General features: G+C 42.5%; 1 protein-coding gene across 7 annotated transcripts in view; it reads left to right on the top strand.

Moving 5' to 3' along the window:
* Nucleotides 1-18675, top strand: part of PRKCQ (protein kinase C theta) — a 176246-nt gene that overhangs the window by 39494 nt on the left and 118077 nt on the right. For 3 of the 7 annotated variants that reach the window (XM_047740717.1, XM_047740719.1, XM_047740720.1), the window contains 2 exons: nucleotides 12193-12319; nucleotides 16393-16592. In XM_047740717.1, coding sequence (XP_047596673.1) covers nucleotides 12202-12319; nucleotides 16393-16592 — 318 coding nt within the window. In that variant the 5' untranslated portion in view covers nucleotides 12193-12201. Of the gene's footprint in view, nucleotides 1-7290; nucleotides 7470-7555; nucleotides 7578-11471; nucleotides 11496-12192; nucleotides 12320-16392; nucleotides 16593-18675 lie in introns of those variants that run through there. The other 4 variants (XM_047740718.1, XM_047740716.1, XM_047740715.1 and 1 more) reach the window with 4 other exon arrangements.

Below are 18675 nucleotides of genomic sequence, written 5' to 3'. Positions count from 1 at the left end.
GCCGCTTTGATCTCTTGCCTTAATTTCTCTGAGCCTTAATCCTCTCATCTGTTAGAGAGAGGGCAGACCTCTTGATGACTAAGCACCCTTTCAGCTTTCCAGAAGAAAAAAAAAAAAAGAACAGATCAACTAATTTGTTCACTGATTTATTCATTCCTAATTGATTTGTCAAAAGACAAATTGTGAGAGTGTTGTTTGTCAGTTACTGCGCTGCTCGTGGTCCCCAAATGGGAAGGCAGTATGGAAAAGAGAGAACCATTGCCCCAGGCCTGTGCACTCCCTTCTTTCTGTGGGGCTAGAATTCATTAACTGCGGGGAAGCGATGAGAGACGGTGATGGATGGGTAAGGGAAACCCTCAGACTTCACCACATTTCATGCATATAGTTAGAACAGGAATGCTCAAACTTAGCACGGTTAATGCTTTTGTGTGGTGGCTGCCTGGTGCATTACAGGATGTCCAGCCACATCTCTGGCCCCAACCCACCTGATGTGAGTTGCAGCCCTCCAAGGTGTTTGTGACAACCAAAGAGGTCTCTAGACATTGCCAAGCATTGCCTGAAGGCAGATCACCCTGGTGGAGAACCAGCTTGGAGAACCACCCAAGTCCCCAGCACTGTGCTGGATACTGAGCAAGTCAAAATGAGGAGGACACGGGCCTGGCCTTGTGGAGCTGATGCTAGTGGGCTCTTTCTCCAACCTCAGTGCCCACCTTGGAAGTGGAAGCCTCCGGATTGCTGAGCCCTGCCCACAGAGTTTCTGATTCAAGTGGGACTGGGTGGGGCTGGGGCATTTGCATTTCTAGAGTTCCTCCATCCCTGTTGATGCTCAGTGAGAACCTCTGAGCTAGTGGGTTCCCATCTTGCCGTTGAGGTGTGTGGCCAATGGAGTTGTGGCTGACAATATGTCTGTTCTCTTCTCATGTGGTACAACTCGTGTTCCCTGAGAATCAGAGTGATCTGTGGTTTTTAAAATGAGAAAATGGACCCAAACGGGCCACTAAGCCTACAATGAATTTGACATATTGCAGGAAGAAAAACAAGTAGAGGATGTCATAACCTAGAACAGTGACAAATGCTGGTCAATGTTATAAATTAATTTTGGCTTCATTCTGAATGAACAGATTAATAGGTCAGTCAATGGGCTAGTGTAGGAACCTAAATAGTATCTAATTTCAGTTTCCGTGGATTCTCAGCTGTAATTACAAACGTGCTTTTACAACCCACTCATTTCTAATTTGGGGACATTTCTCTGTGCGACAAGATGTGGGTAACTCCACACGCACTACGATCTACCTAAGATCATCTGACCCTGCTCTGCCTCTTTCTTTTCTTCTCCTGGTCCCCATCCCTGGTCCGTCCCGTCCCCTTCTCGGTAGCCCTCTTCGTGTGATGGGCAGTTACCCAGAGCAGCATTGCCTGCCGTGGCTCACACACACAGAGGATTCCCTGCGTGTTATTCTGTACAAAACTCTGAGTTCATCTGTGGACTGAACACCGCTATTTCCGTTTGCTGTGGTGATACTACCAAATACTGTATTTTCTTTGAAAAGCATCACCCAGGAGGAAGTGGGGTGTGGTATCAGAGCAGCCCTGGGAAGGCGGGGTGTTTTGACAGCGGTGTACCCAGAAGTGAGAGCCTAAGTTGCCATTTCTTGTCTTTTCAGTCTCTAACGCAAAGTCCATATTAGCTGGCCACATCACTTTACTGACAGGAGAGAAGGACAAGAAAGAAGAGTCCAGGTTCTCAAAACCCCCTTGTATCCGGCACGGTGCTGCTTATATAGCAAGTAGGTTCAGCAGATGCTTGTTAATGACCCAAAATGGACATGCACATTGCTTCTTTCCTCAGCTCATAGTTTAGGAGTATAATATAGTCCATTGAGCAAGTTACCACCATTGGCAGCTAATTTTCATCAGGGAGAATTTCTAAGGATACTCTGCTGGGGAAGTCCTGAGGGAATTCCCCAAACTCGACTGTAAGCATTTCCCTTAAGTTAATTCATTTTATTCCCATGACAACCCTACGAGGTAGAGCTGTTATTTTCCCTGTGTTACAGATGGGGAAACATAGACACAGAGAAATGAGGTCATTTGTCTCAGACCGTGCAATTGTAAAAGCTGCATTTTCTTCCACAACAGTGTCATTGACACACCCGTGAGCTCATCCGGGTGTCTCCATCCTCCCAGTCTCCGGCCGTGCGAAGGCCAGAGGAAAGTGGACTGTGTGTCTGGGACTTCAGCGTCACCTTCTCAGTCACGGTGCTCACTGACCAGAGTTCCCTGGGCCCTAGCTCTTATTTCACACCGCTGGAGGAGGTTGTGTGCTTTTCCTCACTGATGACCTAACTCCCAGCAGAAAACTCTTAACTCTTGTGCATTAGGAAGATTACAGGGTATCCCCCCCTCTCCTGAGAGTTCCTGAGTTGACAAAAAGAGAAAATTGTCTGTCTCCCCAATGTGATTGAGATACAACTGACGATTTCAATGCAGATACACTTAAGGTGTACAACTCGGGGACTGGAGGTGTCTACACGTTGCGGAAATATCAGAACGTTAAGCTAATGAACCTATTCACTTCGTAGTTACTTTGTGCGTGCCTGTGTATGTGTATGTGTGGTGAAGATTATCTTTTAAGAGTAAATATTGACCCAGGGACAGAGTGTACATTAAATTTGCTTCCTTTACGAGGCAGCATCTTTGGGCTCAGGACGTGATTACTCTAACTGTGGTCAGAAAATGATGCCAAGGAGACCCAGTGCCTCGCAACTTTATGTGTTAGTTCCAGACCCTGGCCATGTAAATCCTTGCTCATCCCAACCCTCCACCTCCAACCGCATGAATGGCCGGAGCAGGCAGGTGTGGGAGCACACATTGGCGACATCCCAGGGATGGCACCCAGCTCAGCAGCGTTGACCTCACTTCCAGGTGACAGCTTATGTTATTCCAGGAAACCTCAATGCCCATTATAGCCCCCACTTTTTCACAGCTGTGGGGTAGAAAGATCATTAAACCACAGGTACCGACAAAGAGAAACGTCACATTAGTACCTGAAGTAATTAAGCAGGTAGGCAGCATGGAGGCTGCTGGAAAAGCCCGTGTGGGTTGTTGTGATAGTCCTTTCTAATTAGGGGCTGGTCGATCACTCTGTGGGGAAATCTTCATGCTTTCACTTCCTTCCTGAGCTAACCTTAAAAGGCATTTTCTAACACAGAATAATGAACTAGTTTGGATGGAGATGCTTAGCAACGAAGCCTGGAATCCAGGCTCTGCTCTTGACTCACTCTGTGACCCTCCCCAAGCTACATACCCCAGCAAGCCTCGGGCTTCTTATCTATACACTGGAGCTAATTCTACCCACCTCCTTGCAGAGGAGACTGAGTGATAGAAACTATGTAGAGCTCTTACATACATGTGAATTTACACATGCATTGTAGGGGGTCCATAAGTAACCCCTTCGTGGTTTTGTTGGTGTTTGGGACAAATGGAGAGATAGATCAGAAGTCAGAGAGATGGCAAAAAATTCAACTCAAGGCTGGTTTGGTGGATATGGCTAAAGTGTTCAAGCAAATGGGCTGGTCTTTGTTCATGTGTCACAGGCACTGCTGGACGATGGCTGGCCTCCCAGGGCTGAGGGGGTGGGCCCTACCCTGCTTATGGCAGAGAAGAGTGGAGAAGCATGCTGGGAGTCCGTAGATTCCCTCCAAAAGAAAGGAAGGTCTGGGCTTGGCAGATGCAGTTTGTTCTTCTAAAACTTACCCATCAGATAAATCATTCCTCTTTCTGTGGGGAACAGGGAAAAATTTCTAAATGAGGCAGTCTGTGAGTGAGGTCCCCCCAACATGAGAAGGATTGGGGGATGGCAGTTGTGCATGGGTGGGGAGGACAGAGCACTCCAAACAGAGGCACTGAAGCACACAGCCACCGAGATGATGGTCAGCAAGCAGAGAAGCTGAGATGTGTTCAGAAGCGTGCTGTGTGGGGAGGGCCCATGGGAGCCAGTGTGTGGAGGCTCTGAGATAACAGGTTAAGAAGCCATGATTTAATTCAGCAAGGACGGGACAGTTTTCTTGAGTATTGGTATAATTTGATCAGAGCTATGCTTAATTGGACTATCTGTTTATGTCGTGCATTTAAATTAGTGTCAGAATAGTAACAATGTTAACTGGGTGTTTCGTTTTCTATGTTTCAATATTTCTTTTTATTTCTACGTTATTTTTGGTGATATTCGTTATATTCTGCTGGGGCTGACATTACAGAATACCGCAAACTGAGAGGCTCTTATAGTTCGGGAGGCTGGATGTCTAAGGTCAAGATACCCTCAGAGTTGGTTTCGGTGACAGCTCTCTTCCCACAGGTTGACAGCACCTTCCCACCGTGTCCTCACATCATGGAGAGAGAGAATGAAGCAAGACACCAGAGACTTCTGGTGTCTCTTCTTCTTGCGAGGACTTATAAGGTCTTCTTATAAGGACCCTATCGGATTAGGGTCCCACCCTTACGACCTCATTGAACCCTAGTTACCTCCTTAAACACCCTAACTCCAAATACAGTCACATGGGGGCCCAGAGTCTCAATGTGTGAATTTGTGGGGGACATAGCTCAGTCCCTAACAGTTGGTGGGGCATGTCTTGTTAGTGTTTTCAGGTAGAAGTGCAGTACGAGTTCTGTCAACAAATCCCCTTTCTTATTACTATTTCTAACAGTTGGTTGAATGTTGGGCTTACATTCTTTGATCATTACAACACATGCTGTAGGGGTTATTTTAAAATATTAAATATATAATATTAAAATATTATAATATATAATATTAAAAATAATTAAATTTAAAATATTAAAATATATAATATTAAAATATTATAATATGCTTTTTTTCATGCTTTTTTAATTCTCTTTTGAGCCCATATTTGCAGGCAAGAAGCTAATATTTAATCGGGTTACTTTTATTATACTACTTTGTAGAAGTCTTAGCAGCAGGCTAAAACACTTTTTGTTTGATCATTCACTATTTGCCTTCTTTCTTCTCTGCCCACTGCAAGGCAAGTTATTCTTAATTTATAGGTTATTTTTTCCAACAGTCACTTTTACCCAAGAAACCTATCTGTAAAGACATGTAAAAGCTACAGATGTTACTTAATTTGCCTACATTTGCCTGATATTTAATTTCCCAAACTTCGGCTGAGCTGACCCACTTGGACGGCATTGAACGCTTTTTGTCTCTCATTCCTGGGTTGACTGCTGATTGGTGTTCCCTCTTCTATAAGTCTGAGGCTTTGATATTTCTCTGAGACTCCCCCTTTATCTCTGAGACATCTCCTGCTAAATTATAGCAATACGAATGCTGTCCAGTCTTTTGTTTTGAAATAAAGAAGTACGCTCATTCTTACTTCACTTGCTGCAGAGAAAGAGAAGTCTTGGTATTTTTTTAGCTGATGAGAGCATATAGATCTTCTGTTGCTTTCTATTTCTTTGGAACTTCTCTTCCTCAGGTTTTGTTATGTGGTGGCAATGCTTAACATTGCTGTGAAAGCATTTGGCAGATTTGAATGGTGGTAGGTGAGTCACCCTGGGCAAGGAGGTGAGTCAGCACCCAGGGAGTCAAGACCAGAATTCTCAGCTCAGCACTTAAGGGTGTATGACCTTAAGCACGCTTCTGAGCCAATATACTTGGCCATCTCCCCGTGTCATAGCCACTTGCTAAAGACAAATGAGATCACACTTAAAGGTGAAAACATTGAGTCATAAGAGTAAAGATTCTCTGCAAATTTAAAGTGTGTATTATGATGATATTTCGCAGCTGAGATAGCAAAAGCACAGAAGATTGGATGGGCAGACAGACAGTCCATCATTCTAAGTGCCGGCATCGAGATGACTCTATCGGACAGTAGTAAGTGCTCTTGGAGAGATACATGTAGGGTTTTATGGGAGCTCAGTGGCAGAGCACAGAGGGAGGCCACATGATTCAGCCCAGATAGGCTCCTAAAAGACTATGTACTCTCTTCCTGCCCTTTTTTGGTACAAACTAATAAAGTCAGTAAAGTCCATTGGAAAATATATCAGAGTTGCAGTAATAATAATAACTAACATTTTTGAGTTTACCCTGTGCCAGTCCCGTTCTAAGCACCTCCCTGTATTTGCCCATTCTGTCCGCATAGCCCTTTGAGACAAGTAATGTCACTATTTAAAATATTATAATATATAATATTAAAAATAATTAAATTAAGTTTAAAATATTAAAATATATAATATTAAAATATTATGCTTTTTTCATGCTTTTTAAATTCTCTTTTGAGCTTATTATTTTGGAAAGTGCTTATTACACTTTCCAAACGAAAGGACAGGCTTAGGGAGGCTAAATAATTCCTGCATTTGAGCTCATAATGGCACTGGTTCTTTGTCTCAATGCCTGGGACGTTTCCCTTGTAGCGACTTCCTCTACTACTGCCTGCTGCCTAGTTGGACCAGACTATACCCTTGCAGGTAAAAGGAATGCATAAAGATTAAGAGATTATTTCAAAAGCCTTCCTTTTGAAAATTAAGTTACTTAGCAAAATTGCATTGAGCATCTATTACATGTCAGACAGAGGGATCAGCCCTGGAGATGTGTAGATGATTGAGGCTTGATCCCTCCTCTCAGAGCTCACAGACCTATTTGCCAAGACAAATATGAACCAATAGATCTAATAAAATATTTTAGGGAAATCTGGCTGTGTGGGACCAGCACTGGATCTCCTCCACAATTCCACAAAGCCGACTGAAATGTCCAAAGCAATGTGTTAATAGAGAAAACCCTTTATCACAGTTTGGGTCTCGTAAGTGAGGCACCCACTTGCACTCACTCTGGAGGGGGTTTGCTAGATACTTTGTAGATGAAACCAGTGCAACTTCTATGGTTTGAGTGATATCCCTCTTCTGAGTGTCAGTAATACCTTAAGAATTACACAGGAGAAATCCTGGTGGGGCTCTTCTATGTCCCCCAGATTTGGAGGCTGGAAATAGGAGACAAAGAGAATTTGAGTTATAGGACCTGCCCCACTCAGAAATGGGAAAGAGCGAGCCATGGCAAATGAATATGGCAAGTGCTGTCTCAGCCATGCCCAGGAAGCTGTGGGGACCGGGAGGGCTGAATGGGTTCCAGCAGGGTGTGCTGGAGGGAGGGTGATGGAGGTAGAGGGAAGAAAGGCTTCAAAGAGAAGGTAGGGACTGAGCAGGAACTTGAAAGGTGAGGAAGTGGGGGTGGGGTGGGGGGCTGAGAGAGGATGGAGTGAAATAGGAAGGCATTCCAGGGGGAGGGAACAGCATTACTAAAAGCCCAGAGCTGTGAAACAGCTTGACACATTGGAGAAACTGTAATAGTTCTGCACAGTCCTAAGTAGGATCCTTTGGGCTGCAGCATGGAGACGTGCCTGGGAGTGAGACTTGCCAAGACTGGGTAGAGGGACAGGTCAGCTGCTTCGAGACGTGGAATCCAGGTAAGGGGAGGGGAGCAGGAAGGAACAAAGCAAATGGGCTCTGGAGCGGGAGGGGAGATGCGACCTCTGCATGCTGAGCTGAGAGCCGTGGTACCCGCCGCTGAGCTGGTAAAATAGAAGGGGCAGATTTGAAAGGCTGGACAGAGTTCTGCCTGGACCTGGCAGGTTGAGGGTCCTCAGGAGCTGTCCAGGAGGGAATGGAATGTGTGATTGTGTCGTTCAGAAGAGAGGTCTGTAGAGCGACCTGACTGCTGCACTGTCCAGAACAGCCTGGCCAGTCCGTCCTGTACACACACTGTGTGTTGTAAAGGGGGAGACCACCACGAATGGCCAGCAGGGAGGACACTTATGAAATCTGCATTCCACAGAGAGACTAGGGAAGGCATCTCTGACAGATGTTATTCCAGTACATGTAGTATTATGCAAGGCAATTCCCCTTTCTATCTGAGCACCCAGGGAAATCCCCCTTCTCCCTTAACCTCAAGCTCTGAGCACAAAAGACCAGCCCACAAAAATCTTCCGTGTTAATTTCACCTTTATATGCTTATTACAGATCTTCTAGGCTCTCTCTATATACATATATACACATACACATACTGTACATGCAGGTATGCGTGTGTTCCACAAGATTGTGGAAACTGCCGCTCACAACAGCATTATGTCAAAGTGTATGATTTGTGTTGTCCTTGCCAGTGTAGGTAAGAGCATTTCAAAAATATTTGCTAATTGCATGGGTAAAAAATATTATTGTGTTGTATTTTATAAGTATTTTAACTTATTTTATTATTATAGTTTAAATCAAGAGTTGAGTATTAATGGATCCCCAAAGAAAATGCATTATCAAATTCTAATATTATTTTTTCTCTGCCTTTTGCTCCAAAATGCAAAAATTTTCCAGAGAGCTTAAATAGCAGAGTAAAAGCTATTTGTTTTTCTTAAGGCTCTGACATTTTCCCTTTGGTAAATTGAAGCTACTCTTGATTACTTTAGATTTTACTATTTTATTATATGAATTTCTAGTTTCCTAATGTATATTCATTCATCTGTACCTAATGTGCATTTTATCTATATAACCTCTGAATTTGTAGTCCATGCCTTGAAATGCCAATAGCATATCTTAAAATTTTGGTCATTAAATGATCATATGGCAAAATTGATGGTTGTTCTTGCTGTATAACTCTGTGAATTTAAATCTAGATTTCTGTGATCACTACCATAATCAGGCTATAGTACAGCTTCATCTTCTCTCCAAAGCTTGTTCATGCTGTATCTTTATAATACCCTGTCTCCTTTTCCCCTGTCCAAACCACTGCTAACCATTGTTTTCTCCAAGGAGCTTTGTCCTTTCAAGAATGTTATATAAACGCAATTATATAGTATCTTTTTTAAAAAAAAAGATTTATTTATTTATGAGAGAGAAAGAGAGTGGAAGAAGGGGATGGGTAGAGGGAGCAGGAGAGAGTCTCAAACAGAGTTTCCACTGAGCGCAGAGCCCCATACGGTGCTCAGCCCCATGACCCTGAGATCACGATCTGAGCCAAAAGCAAGAGTTAGGCGTTTAACCAACTGAGCCACCCAGGTGTCCCATATCTTGTTTTATTTTGGATTTCTTAAATTGCTCACAAGGCCGAACATTTTTCCCATATACCTAGTTATAATTATGGTTTGTTTTGTTTTGTTGGTTTGTTTTGTTTTGTTTTTAGTATTTCATGTAGTTTGTGTCATTGCCACTTAATTACTTGGGTCATAGGTCGTTTTTGTTTGCTTTGCTTTTACAGACTTACGCACACTTATTATGTCAGAATGATGCTTAGTTACTGTCCGTTGTACTTACCATAGATATTTTCCCTGCTAAGTCTTTGCCTTTAGGTTTTATTGTTTTCTTTAAATGTGTAAGACTTACAAATAATAATACCACTTGATCTGGTAATACTGACTAGTGATCTAGTCTGATGCATTATTCCTAAATTTTTTTTTTTTTTAATTATAAAAAGGTCCTTATCGGGCGCCTGGGTGGCTCAGTGGGTTAAGCCGCTGCCTTCGGCTCAGGTCATGATCTCAGGGTCCTGGGATCGAGTCCCTCGTCGGGCTCTCTGCTCAGCAGGGAGCCTGCTTCCCTCTCTCTCTCTCTCTCTCTCTGCCTGCCTGCCTGCCTGCCTGCCTCTCTACTTGTGATCTCTCTCTGTCAAATAAATAATAAATAAAAAGGTCCTTATCACAGCTTTATTTCTATCATGGAAGATCTGGAAGCCATATAAATATGTAACTATAAGACATTGGTAAACCAGATCATGGAGCTGCCTCTCACTAGAATGTTGTGCAAGAATTAAAAGGACGCTCACAAAGATGACACAGCAACTTGGACCGTTTTTATGGTAAAACATTAAAAATAAAAAGCCAGATATAATCCCATAAACACAGTATGAGCTTAGCATGTAGAACAAAATCAAAATAATAATAGTGATTTGCTGGTGGAACTATGAGGAGACTTTTTGCCAATTTTGTGTATTTTCTTTATTTTTCATAATGATCACGTTGCTGTTACAGGAGGGGAAAAAGTTCCGAGTAGCTCAGTAGTAAAATGCTTCCTTTTGCCTTAAAAACACACCCCTGAGCGAACAACATGTTAGGTTCAGCACACAGATGCCAATTCTGTCTTCTAGATGTCAAAATGTCAGATCCTGTCTCAGTGACTGGACCTGTTAAAAGAGAAGCAGTGGCTTGCCTATTGAGCAGGTGCTTGCATTGGGTAAGCCGGCAGAATGCTCATCCGTGAGGGGCTAGGGAAGCCAATCTGGACTGCTAGAGGGATAGGAAGTCAGCTAATGTCTAATCAAGACGTGCTGGGGGAGAGAGGCTTCCTCTCCGACTCTCTCACACTGTACCAGAAACCCTGGTCACCCCAGAGGTTTCGCTCTGCTCCCCAGACAGACTTTCCCAGGTGCATGTTGAGCTGCTGCTGCTGCTAATTCTGAACCCAGCCTGGAAATAGCAGAGTGACACAGCTGTCACTAAAGGTCACCGTGGTTGTGACTCGGGCTTCATGAGTCCCTGATCCCTCCAGATTCAAATCCAAATTAATTACTCACCTTTACTCATGTTGAGGAAATCTTCAGAGTGTCCACACATGGTAAACACTCTCGTAGATGAGGATAGTTCTTGGCAAACTTTCCTGATCAGTGCAGAATTATAGATTTATCCAGAAGACCTACGTGACCCAGGAAAGGGGGTTCTCAAGGCAGGTTTCTCCAGAGAGCTCTTAATCGTTAGCTCAGTTCCTGTCCAAGAATCCTAAACTTGGAGCATGAAGGGGGCCCCTAAAGATACATCTAGAAGTCATCTAGCAGCTGTTCCAACGTTTGACTTATACAGAATGTGTTTCAGAGACTAAGATCACCTGATTAATACGATGATTCTACCAGCACCTCCTTTAATTAAACCTGCTAAGCTGTGGGAAATTGAGAATTCCTTAGAATTCACAAAGTTAAGAGCGGTTATCAGGAGCCCCTAAACTATCTCCGTAGGTTCAAAAAATGCCCAAAGACCACCAGCATTTCAGAGAACGAGCAGTCTTTAATGGCTCTGCCAGATTTGGGATGATGGGCCCCAGATTTCCAGTTAGGCTGTTGGTGCTCCCATGCGGGCTTACTATTCTGAGGAGCTGACTTTCTTCACACGAAGGTCGAGAGGACAGCTCCTGCTTTGTTCTTCTTACCTTCAGCTTACTTAAGAGACTGAGCGAAAATTAGGGAGGAGAAAACAGTTCAAAAAGAGAGGAGAAGCAAAGAAGTAACTTTTTCACTGAGTACCAGAGGATGGTTTCAGATCAATAGGACCTCATGGAAAAGTAGGTTAAAAAAAAAGAAAGAAAGAAAGAAAGTGGAGACTTTGGGGGGTGGGGGGGAGTGGTGGTTGGTTGAGGTAAGTGGCCAAACAAGGACAAGGAGGGAATGGCAGATGAAACATCAGACTAGAACCCTAGAACTTGTTAGCCAGCTTTATGATGGTGTTCACCTGTATCTCCAGGTACACGTGATTATTGGTATACTTTGTTTATCTTTAGATGATAAAGCATGACTTTATGGTGGGCAGTGACTTGGGGTTTTTTAAGTGGTTTATAGAGTTCAAAGACTCATTCTATATATAAGTAGATGTGTGTGCGTATGTACATACATATATACACATTCACAGGCCTCTGAAGAAGGTAGACCTTTCTGAAATGTCTGAAGTAAACAGAGTCCAGTTGCTAAATGCCCAGAGCCAAGTGCGTCATGTACATAAATAGCCCGTATAAGAATTTTGTGGTGTCATATTTAACTGTTGTGACTAAAATAGACTCACCCTTTCTAAACTCATTTTCTTGTTATTGTGGTTTGTTTCTTGGGTACTTACTTGAATAGTAGAAGAAATAAAATATCAGAAATTGTTTGCCTCTCTCTGCAACTATTAGATGTAACTCCATTACATTAAGAGTGGAATTATAATTCTAACTGATGGGGTCGAATAAGGCAGACGTCCGGAAAACCTCTTTCCGTAGCAAGTCAGTCTGTGGTTTGGGGTGAGCCCAGGAATGTCCTTTGTCGAAGGGGAAGTAAAAGCATTTGTTCAGATGGATAGCTGAACCATTTGAGCTTCTGGGCTGCTGGTGATAAAGCACTGGGTACGTGGGAATGGGACACCAAAATAACTTATTGTATGGCATTTGTCTTTTGTCATTTTGCAGGGAGCAATCATGTCACCATTTCTTCGAATTGGTTTGTCCAACTTTGACTGTGGGTCCTGCCAGGCATGTCAAGGAGAGGCTGTTAACCCTTACTGTGCTGTGCTTGTCAAAGAATACGTAGAATCAGGTAAGCTGCTCGAGCGGGTGTTCTAGGTGGGGGAGGAGGAACGTCCTGCTGTGAACTATGAGGCAAGTCCTTCCAGGAACTTAGAGTCATCTGGTTCAGTCTAATTTTACAGTTCAGGAAACTGATGCCCAGCCAAGCCAAGTATTTCCTCAAGGGCGTAGGAGCTAGTGACAGACTCGGAAGGAGACCCTGGTTTCCTACCTCATGTTCCATTTCCCTGTGCCATTTTTCTACATAAGCAAAAGGAACAAAGGAAAGGAGAAATGGGTTGAGGACATGATTTGAGGGGGTAATGGGGCTGATAGACTCTACTGGTAAACTCAAGTGGAACAGGGGACCCATAATGTTAACCCTGGTTGTTTCCAATGATTACAGATAGGGTCAGTCTTCATAATCTTACAATTAAGCCTAAAGATAGCTTATTTCTTCTTTGGGCTAAGCTTAGATAAATGTTAAGAGAATATGCAATTAGCCATTAGGATCCAGATTTCAGAAGACTTACTTATGTCTTTACAAAGCCCTGGATGACTGAAAGAGTTGTCATGTTTTATCAAATGTGAATATTTACAGGCAGTTCGTGGCAAGGGGGAACGTGTGACAGATCCCAAGGTTCATTTTGTGGGTTTAGATCATTCAATTAAAGTAATCCTGTTCTGCCTAAAACCTCTCCACGGAAGTTTACATCCCACCTCTTTCCCCGTTTCACCACTTTTCTCTATTTCCCTACATACCTTTCTTGTTTTAGTAGACATGTTGTAGAGACATGTGATTAACACCAGTGCACGTTCATAGTAACTATAGAAGCCATTCCATTTGCCTTACACAGAAAGTGTTTACGGAGTGGGAGAGTAAAAGTGCCTTTTCCTTAGAGCTTCTGTTCTAGCAGAGTAAGAGAGGCATGGGGCAAACTGGAATATTCAGAATAATGGTAAGTGCCGGGCAGCAAACCCAAGCAGGGCAAAGTGGAGGGCCAAGGCTTGAGGACAGAGAGGTGTGTGTTATTTCGTATAGGGTAGTCCTTAAAATGCCTCTTATGGAGTGGTAGTTATGGATGGAGGAGGAACCCAGTTCAGCAGTTGAGAACCTCCAGTGAGGTGTTTCCAGCTCAGAATCTTGGGTTTCCAGATCCTACCATGCTAGTTTTTTCCTCCCTTGCAAGATTTGTGCTTTATGATCGACTCCCCCCCTATAGCCAGTGTGAGAGCATCAAAGCTGAAGAGAAGGTCTGAATCATCTTGATTTCCCTTCTGCCTGGATTTCTCTCCTGTTTCATTAAAAGTGAGAATGGCACTTGCTCCCAATCTAAAACCTTTCAAATGTCACAGAAACCTTTGAAGTGTAAAATGTCTTGAGTTTTTCAAAGCCGCTTTCAACTTAATGGGTCTCCTGGATCCCATTCTCTATAAGCACAGGGCCTCACTGACATTTGCCTCCCAAGAGCCTTTTTTAAATTTCTTCTTCTTCTTTTGGCCTTGCCTTTGAACTTGGTCTGATCAGCCATGTGGATCAAGGGACCTTGTCAGAAAGGAAGACTTTGTTTTTCCAAAAGGTTAGCCTGTGGAGTTCGGAGGTTTTGGTTTTTGATTCTGTTTTGGTTTTGTTCTGAAAAGGAACCACTCTGCACATCAAAGTTCAAGTATTACTTCAATAGAATTTATTTATTTATTTATTTATTTTAGATTTCTTAATTTGATTATAGTTGACACACGTGTTCTATTCTTTTCAGGTTTGATTTACACGTTACACTATGCCCACCACGAGTAGACCTACCATCTGTCACCAGTCAGCGCTGCTACAGTACCATTGGCTATATTCCCTGTGCTGTAACTTTCATCCCTATGACTTACTCACTCCAGAACTGGAAGCCCGGACTCCCCACTCCCCTTCACCCATTTTTCCCATTCCCCACTGCACCTCTCTAGAAACCATCAGTTTGTTCTCCATATTTATAGGTCTTATTCTGCTTTTTGTGTATTTATTAATTTGGTTTTCTTAGATCCTACATATGGGCAAGAAATCATGGCGTATTTTTCTTTTTTTAATTTGCCTTATTTTACTTACCCTAATACTCTCTAGACCATCTCTGTTGTTGCAGGTGGCACGATCTCATCCTTCTTAGGGCCATATATTCTCTCCCATTAGGTATACATCTTATACATTTGTGTTTTGTTGGACACTTAGGTTGTTTCCATATCTTGGCTATTGTAGATAATGTTGCAATAAACATAGAGGCACATGTTTTTCTTCAAATTCATGTTTTTGTTCTCTTTGGGTAAATACCCAGCAGTGGAAGTACCGGGTCATATGGTAGTTCTATTTTTAAGTTCTGAGAGGCCTCCATACTATTTTCCACAGTGGCTGCCCCAATATTTAAAAGCGTATACATCTTGGAAGTCTTAGATTGCGTTTTCCATGATGAGTCAACAGAACAGGGACCAACAGGGCAGAGTGTTGTCAGTCTGGGAGTCTGGGAGGCTCTGGAAATGGTAAGACTCACTGAAAGTCGTTAGGATCCCGAGTTCTGGTCCTCTTTTTAGGTGATTACAAACCTCATGAATGAGAAGAAAGTGAGAAGAGCCTCACCACAGATCTCTCTGTCCCTTGCAGGGGCGCGGAAAAAGGTTACAGCTGAGGAGTTATGAGAAAGAGGGGCTTCCCGTCTGTGGAAATAGAGTGTTACTGTGGCCATTAGAATTGCCATGGGTATTTTTTTTAAAAGTCCAATCTCCAGTAAAATCTTTTCAAGCAAGCCATCAAAACCTTCCCCTTCCTCTTCCACTTTGGACCTTGCCAGAGTTTATCCCTTTCATAGCCAAGTTTATGGAAAATTAGAAGTTTCTGTTTATTCAAGTGCTCGTACACATCCCAAAGGACAATTTAGCAAATGATAGGCATGTGTTCTGCTTTGCCATCATGCATCAGAGAGAAGGGGCCATCAGGAGTCTGAACTGCATTGTTTCCTTGCTTAAATGGATTTTTCCTTTTTGCTTTCCCAACATCTCTGAATTGCTAAATCTGCCACTTAGTGTGCTTATCAAAAGAAACCAACTCTCAAATACAGCTGCAGTTTGCTGTTCCTGAAATGATTAAAGAATAAACACTACAGAAAATCCAGTGGGGATGAAAGATATGCCCCTATCACTTAATCACACTAACAGACTCTTTTCCAATCTCTTGGTGGTTCTGGAGAGGTTTTCCTACCCTTTATCACCCTGACCACAGTTCTCGTCATCAGCCACCTCCAGATCTCTCTCCTGCCTGCCCTTTTCTCATCTGTAGGTCCACAGCCTGCTTCCCTGATCCCATGGACTGAGACCACTGCCTCTCTGAGTTACGTGTTAGTTTTTGCATAGGGTGCACGGTGCGTGTAAAATGTATCGTCCCTTGAGAATTAGAGAAAAGAAATAATGGTTCATTATGCTTTAAATAATGGTTCATAATGGTTCAGTGCATTTATGTCAAATGGAAAAATTTTAAAGGTCTTTTTAAGGAGCACTTACTGTAAGCCTTAAATTATGCCATAGAGTCTGTCAGATGAACACACAGTAGTTTTCTATCAACTCTTTTTAACTAGATGACAGTGACATTAATTAGTTGTGTGTCCACCCTTTGTAGATCATTAGAGGAAAGTCCCAGAAGGCTTAAAAGTGTATGACATGTAGAGGATGGGACCTAGGTCATTCTAACCTCCCGAATATAGCAGGCTTGTCCCCTGATTGTCTTTCTATTTGCTCAAAGTAAAGCAACTGACTGTTGAATAGGAAAAGAACGTCGGCAGTCCAAGACATTATCATCTATTTGCGGCTTAAATTACCAGATTGACTTTTAAGTTTCAGTGTATTACCTTGTGTATCAAGGTGATCACTCAGATACTGATACAGTGTATCACTCATACAGACCTTGGGACTTTCTCATTCTGTCCTATATTGTCTCTAATTGTTTAACGTGTTACTTTTGACTTCCCAATGGAATTATATATCCTAGAGGACAGAGGGAGCAGGTGCCACTGTGAAGTTGAATTATTTCCCAGAGTTGGCTAAAGGAGTAATGAGAACATTTCTTTCTGTTCCTAGAGAATGGGCAAATGTATATCCAGAAAAAGCCAACTATGTATCCGCCCTGGGATAGCACTTTTGATGCCCACATCAACAAGGGAAGAGTAATGCAGATCATTGTGAAGGGCAAGAACATGGACCTGATATCTGAAACTACTGTCGAGCTCTCCTCTCTGGCGGAACGATGCAGGAAAAACAACGGGAAGGCAGAGATATGGGTAAATATCCAGGCTGTGAGCTCCTTTTAAAGTGTTCCCACCACTAAGTGGTAAGCATCATGCTTGCTGAAGACAGAGCAGAGTTTCTGTGTCATCCTGGAATTATGACACACTCGTCTTAGGTAAACAGATTCCCTACCACTTACTCACTGATGACTTGATAATGACAATGACTGTTCTTGTGGACTGTCAAACATACGGACATATTCAAATGTCTAGACTCCTGTGTAAGGTGAAGAAGGTCTCTTAGGCTATGAAGAGTCATTATTGATCTATAAGTGTAAGATAAGCTCAGAAATATCGCAAATTCCCCTTAATTTGGGAACCTAGCTGTGGACTATTTGTTGAGGTATCTATCTATGTGATCTCTTTATGTCTTAGATAAGGTGATAGATAAGGGAAAAGACCAGCAAAGATCCGCGTGAGGTTTGGTCTTCCCTCTCCATACTTTGCCAATCCTTGTCAATTTTTTTTAGCCGTAACTATTCATTTAGTTCACTTTGTACTAAACACATTGTGTGTGTACATCACACACAATCCATGTTGCTGCACTAAGTTTTTGAAAACTTAGGTTATAACTGTTTGGGTAGTGAATGTTTAGAAATGTTAAAGGAAAGAGTGAAATATGAAAGCATAAAAATTCTCATGAAGATTTCTGGGGTTCACACAATGAAAAAACAAAGCAACCACAAGCACTAGTAAAAACTGTTTTAAATGATCTGAAACTCAGAAAATGTTTTCAAATGCTCTATCATTTATGCAAAAGGAGAGAATCTTACCTTTTCACTTCTCGTTTCCTATAACTCAAATTTCTAAGAACTCCACTCAGAAGATTTTGAAGTTGCTGGTTTCAAAATGGGAATGACAGAAACCTAACAACTAGAATTCTGTGTCAGTTTTCTATTTTTGACCTCAAAAAAAAAAAAAAAAGTACTTTCTAGGAGAGTATATATTTATCCACATCTTTGCTGGTGACACTAAAGTAATCTTTGAAGATAAACATATACCAAGATTTCTTTTCTTTTAAGTCCCCATGCTCGGATATGTTTAGTAAATGTAGGCCAGCAGTATCTGTGGAGCACTTCAATGTCTGGTTGGAGAAATGATCCTGCAGATAGATCTCGGTTTGGGGGTGCTGCTTAGGCAGGTAGAAGAGGCTGAGTAACTGAATATCATCACAGGTGCGGGCTTAATGTGGAAGGGTCTACACACGAGGGAGGGAGCGTGAGACGCCAGTCAGCTCAGGGCCTGAAGGGGGGCCAACACCTAGCTCAGCTAGGAGAAGAGATTAATTAGACCAAATGTTATCCACTTTTCACTCATCCCCATTTATCTTCTGCTTTCTGCCTCATTTTTTAAAAGATTTTATTTGACAGAGATCACAAGTAGGCAGAGAGGCAGGCAGAGAGAGAGGGGGAAGCAGGTTCCCCACTGAGCAGAGAGCCCAATGTGGGGCTCAATCCCAGGACCCTAGGATCATGACCTGAGCCGAAGGCAGAGGCTTTAACCCACTGAGACACACAGGCACCCCCTCATTTTTAAAAAAGTCACCAAATCCCTAATTTTTAAAAGTAGCATGCTCTTTGGGGTGCCTGGCTGGCTCAGTCCATGGAGTGTGTAACTCTGGATGCCAGGGTTGGGAGTTCAAGCCCACACTGGGTGTAGAGATCACCTAAAAATAAAAATCTTTAAAATGAACAAACAAACAAACAAAAAAACAAACAGAAAAGTAGCATGCTGTTGGATTTCCTTCTCCATTAACAAACGGATAACTAATTTTTAAATTATTTGCCTAGGCTTCCCTGACAAGCAGGTTGGTTTTCTATTTATAGCTCTTAAAGTTGTGTTTGATTTCTTGCTTAGGTGTCTCCTGATTTTATTCCTTTGAAGTTTTTATTGATTGATTGATTGGTTGTTTTCTACAGTTATTAAAGCCATAAGCACTTGGTGGCCTTCAGATTCTCATTTTACTTAAGCAACCTTTTTACATGTTGTAGCTTTTTTTCCCAAGAATGTTTCCTAGTTTACTTTCATTTATAGTGTCTAAGGGCCAACAGGGTGCTTTGGACTTTGATTTCCCCTT

The sequence above is a fragment of the Lutra lutra genome, chromosome 8 (genome assembly GCF_902655055.1).
Source record: "Lutra lutra chromosome 8, mLutLut1.2, whole genome shotgun sequence".
Taxonomy (NCBI): Eukaryota; Metazoa; Chordata; class Mammalia; order Carnivora; family Mustelidae; genus Lutra; species Lutra lutra.
The sequence above is the reverse complement of the archived record's forward strand: the minus strand, read 5'-3'. Positions and strand labels throughout refer to the sequence as shown.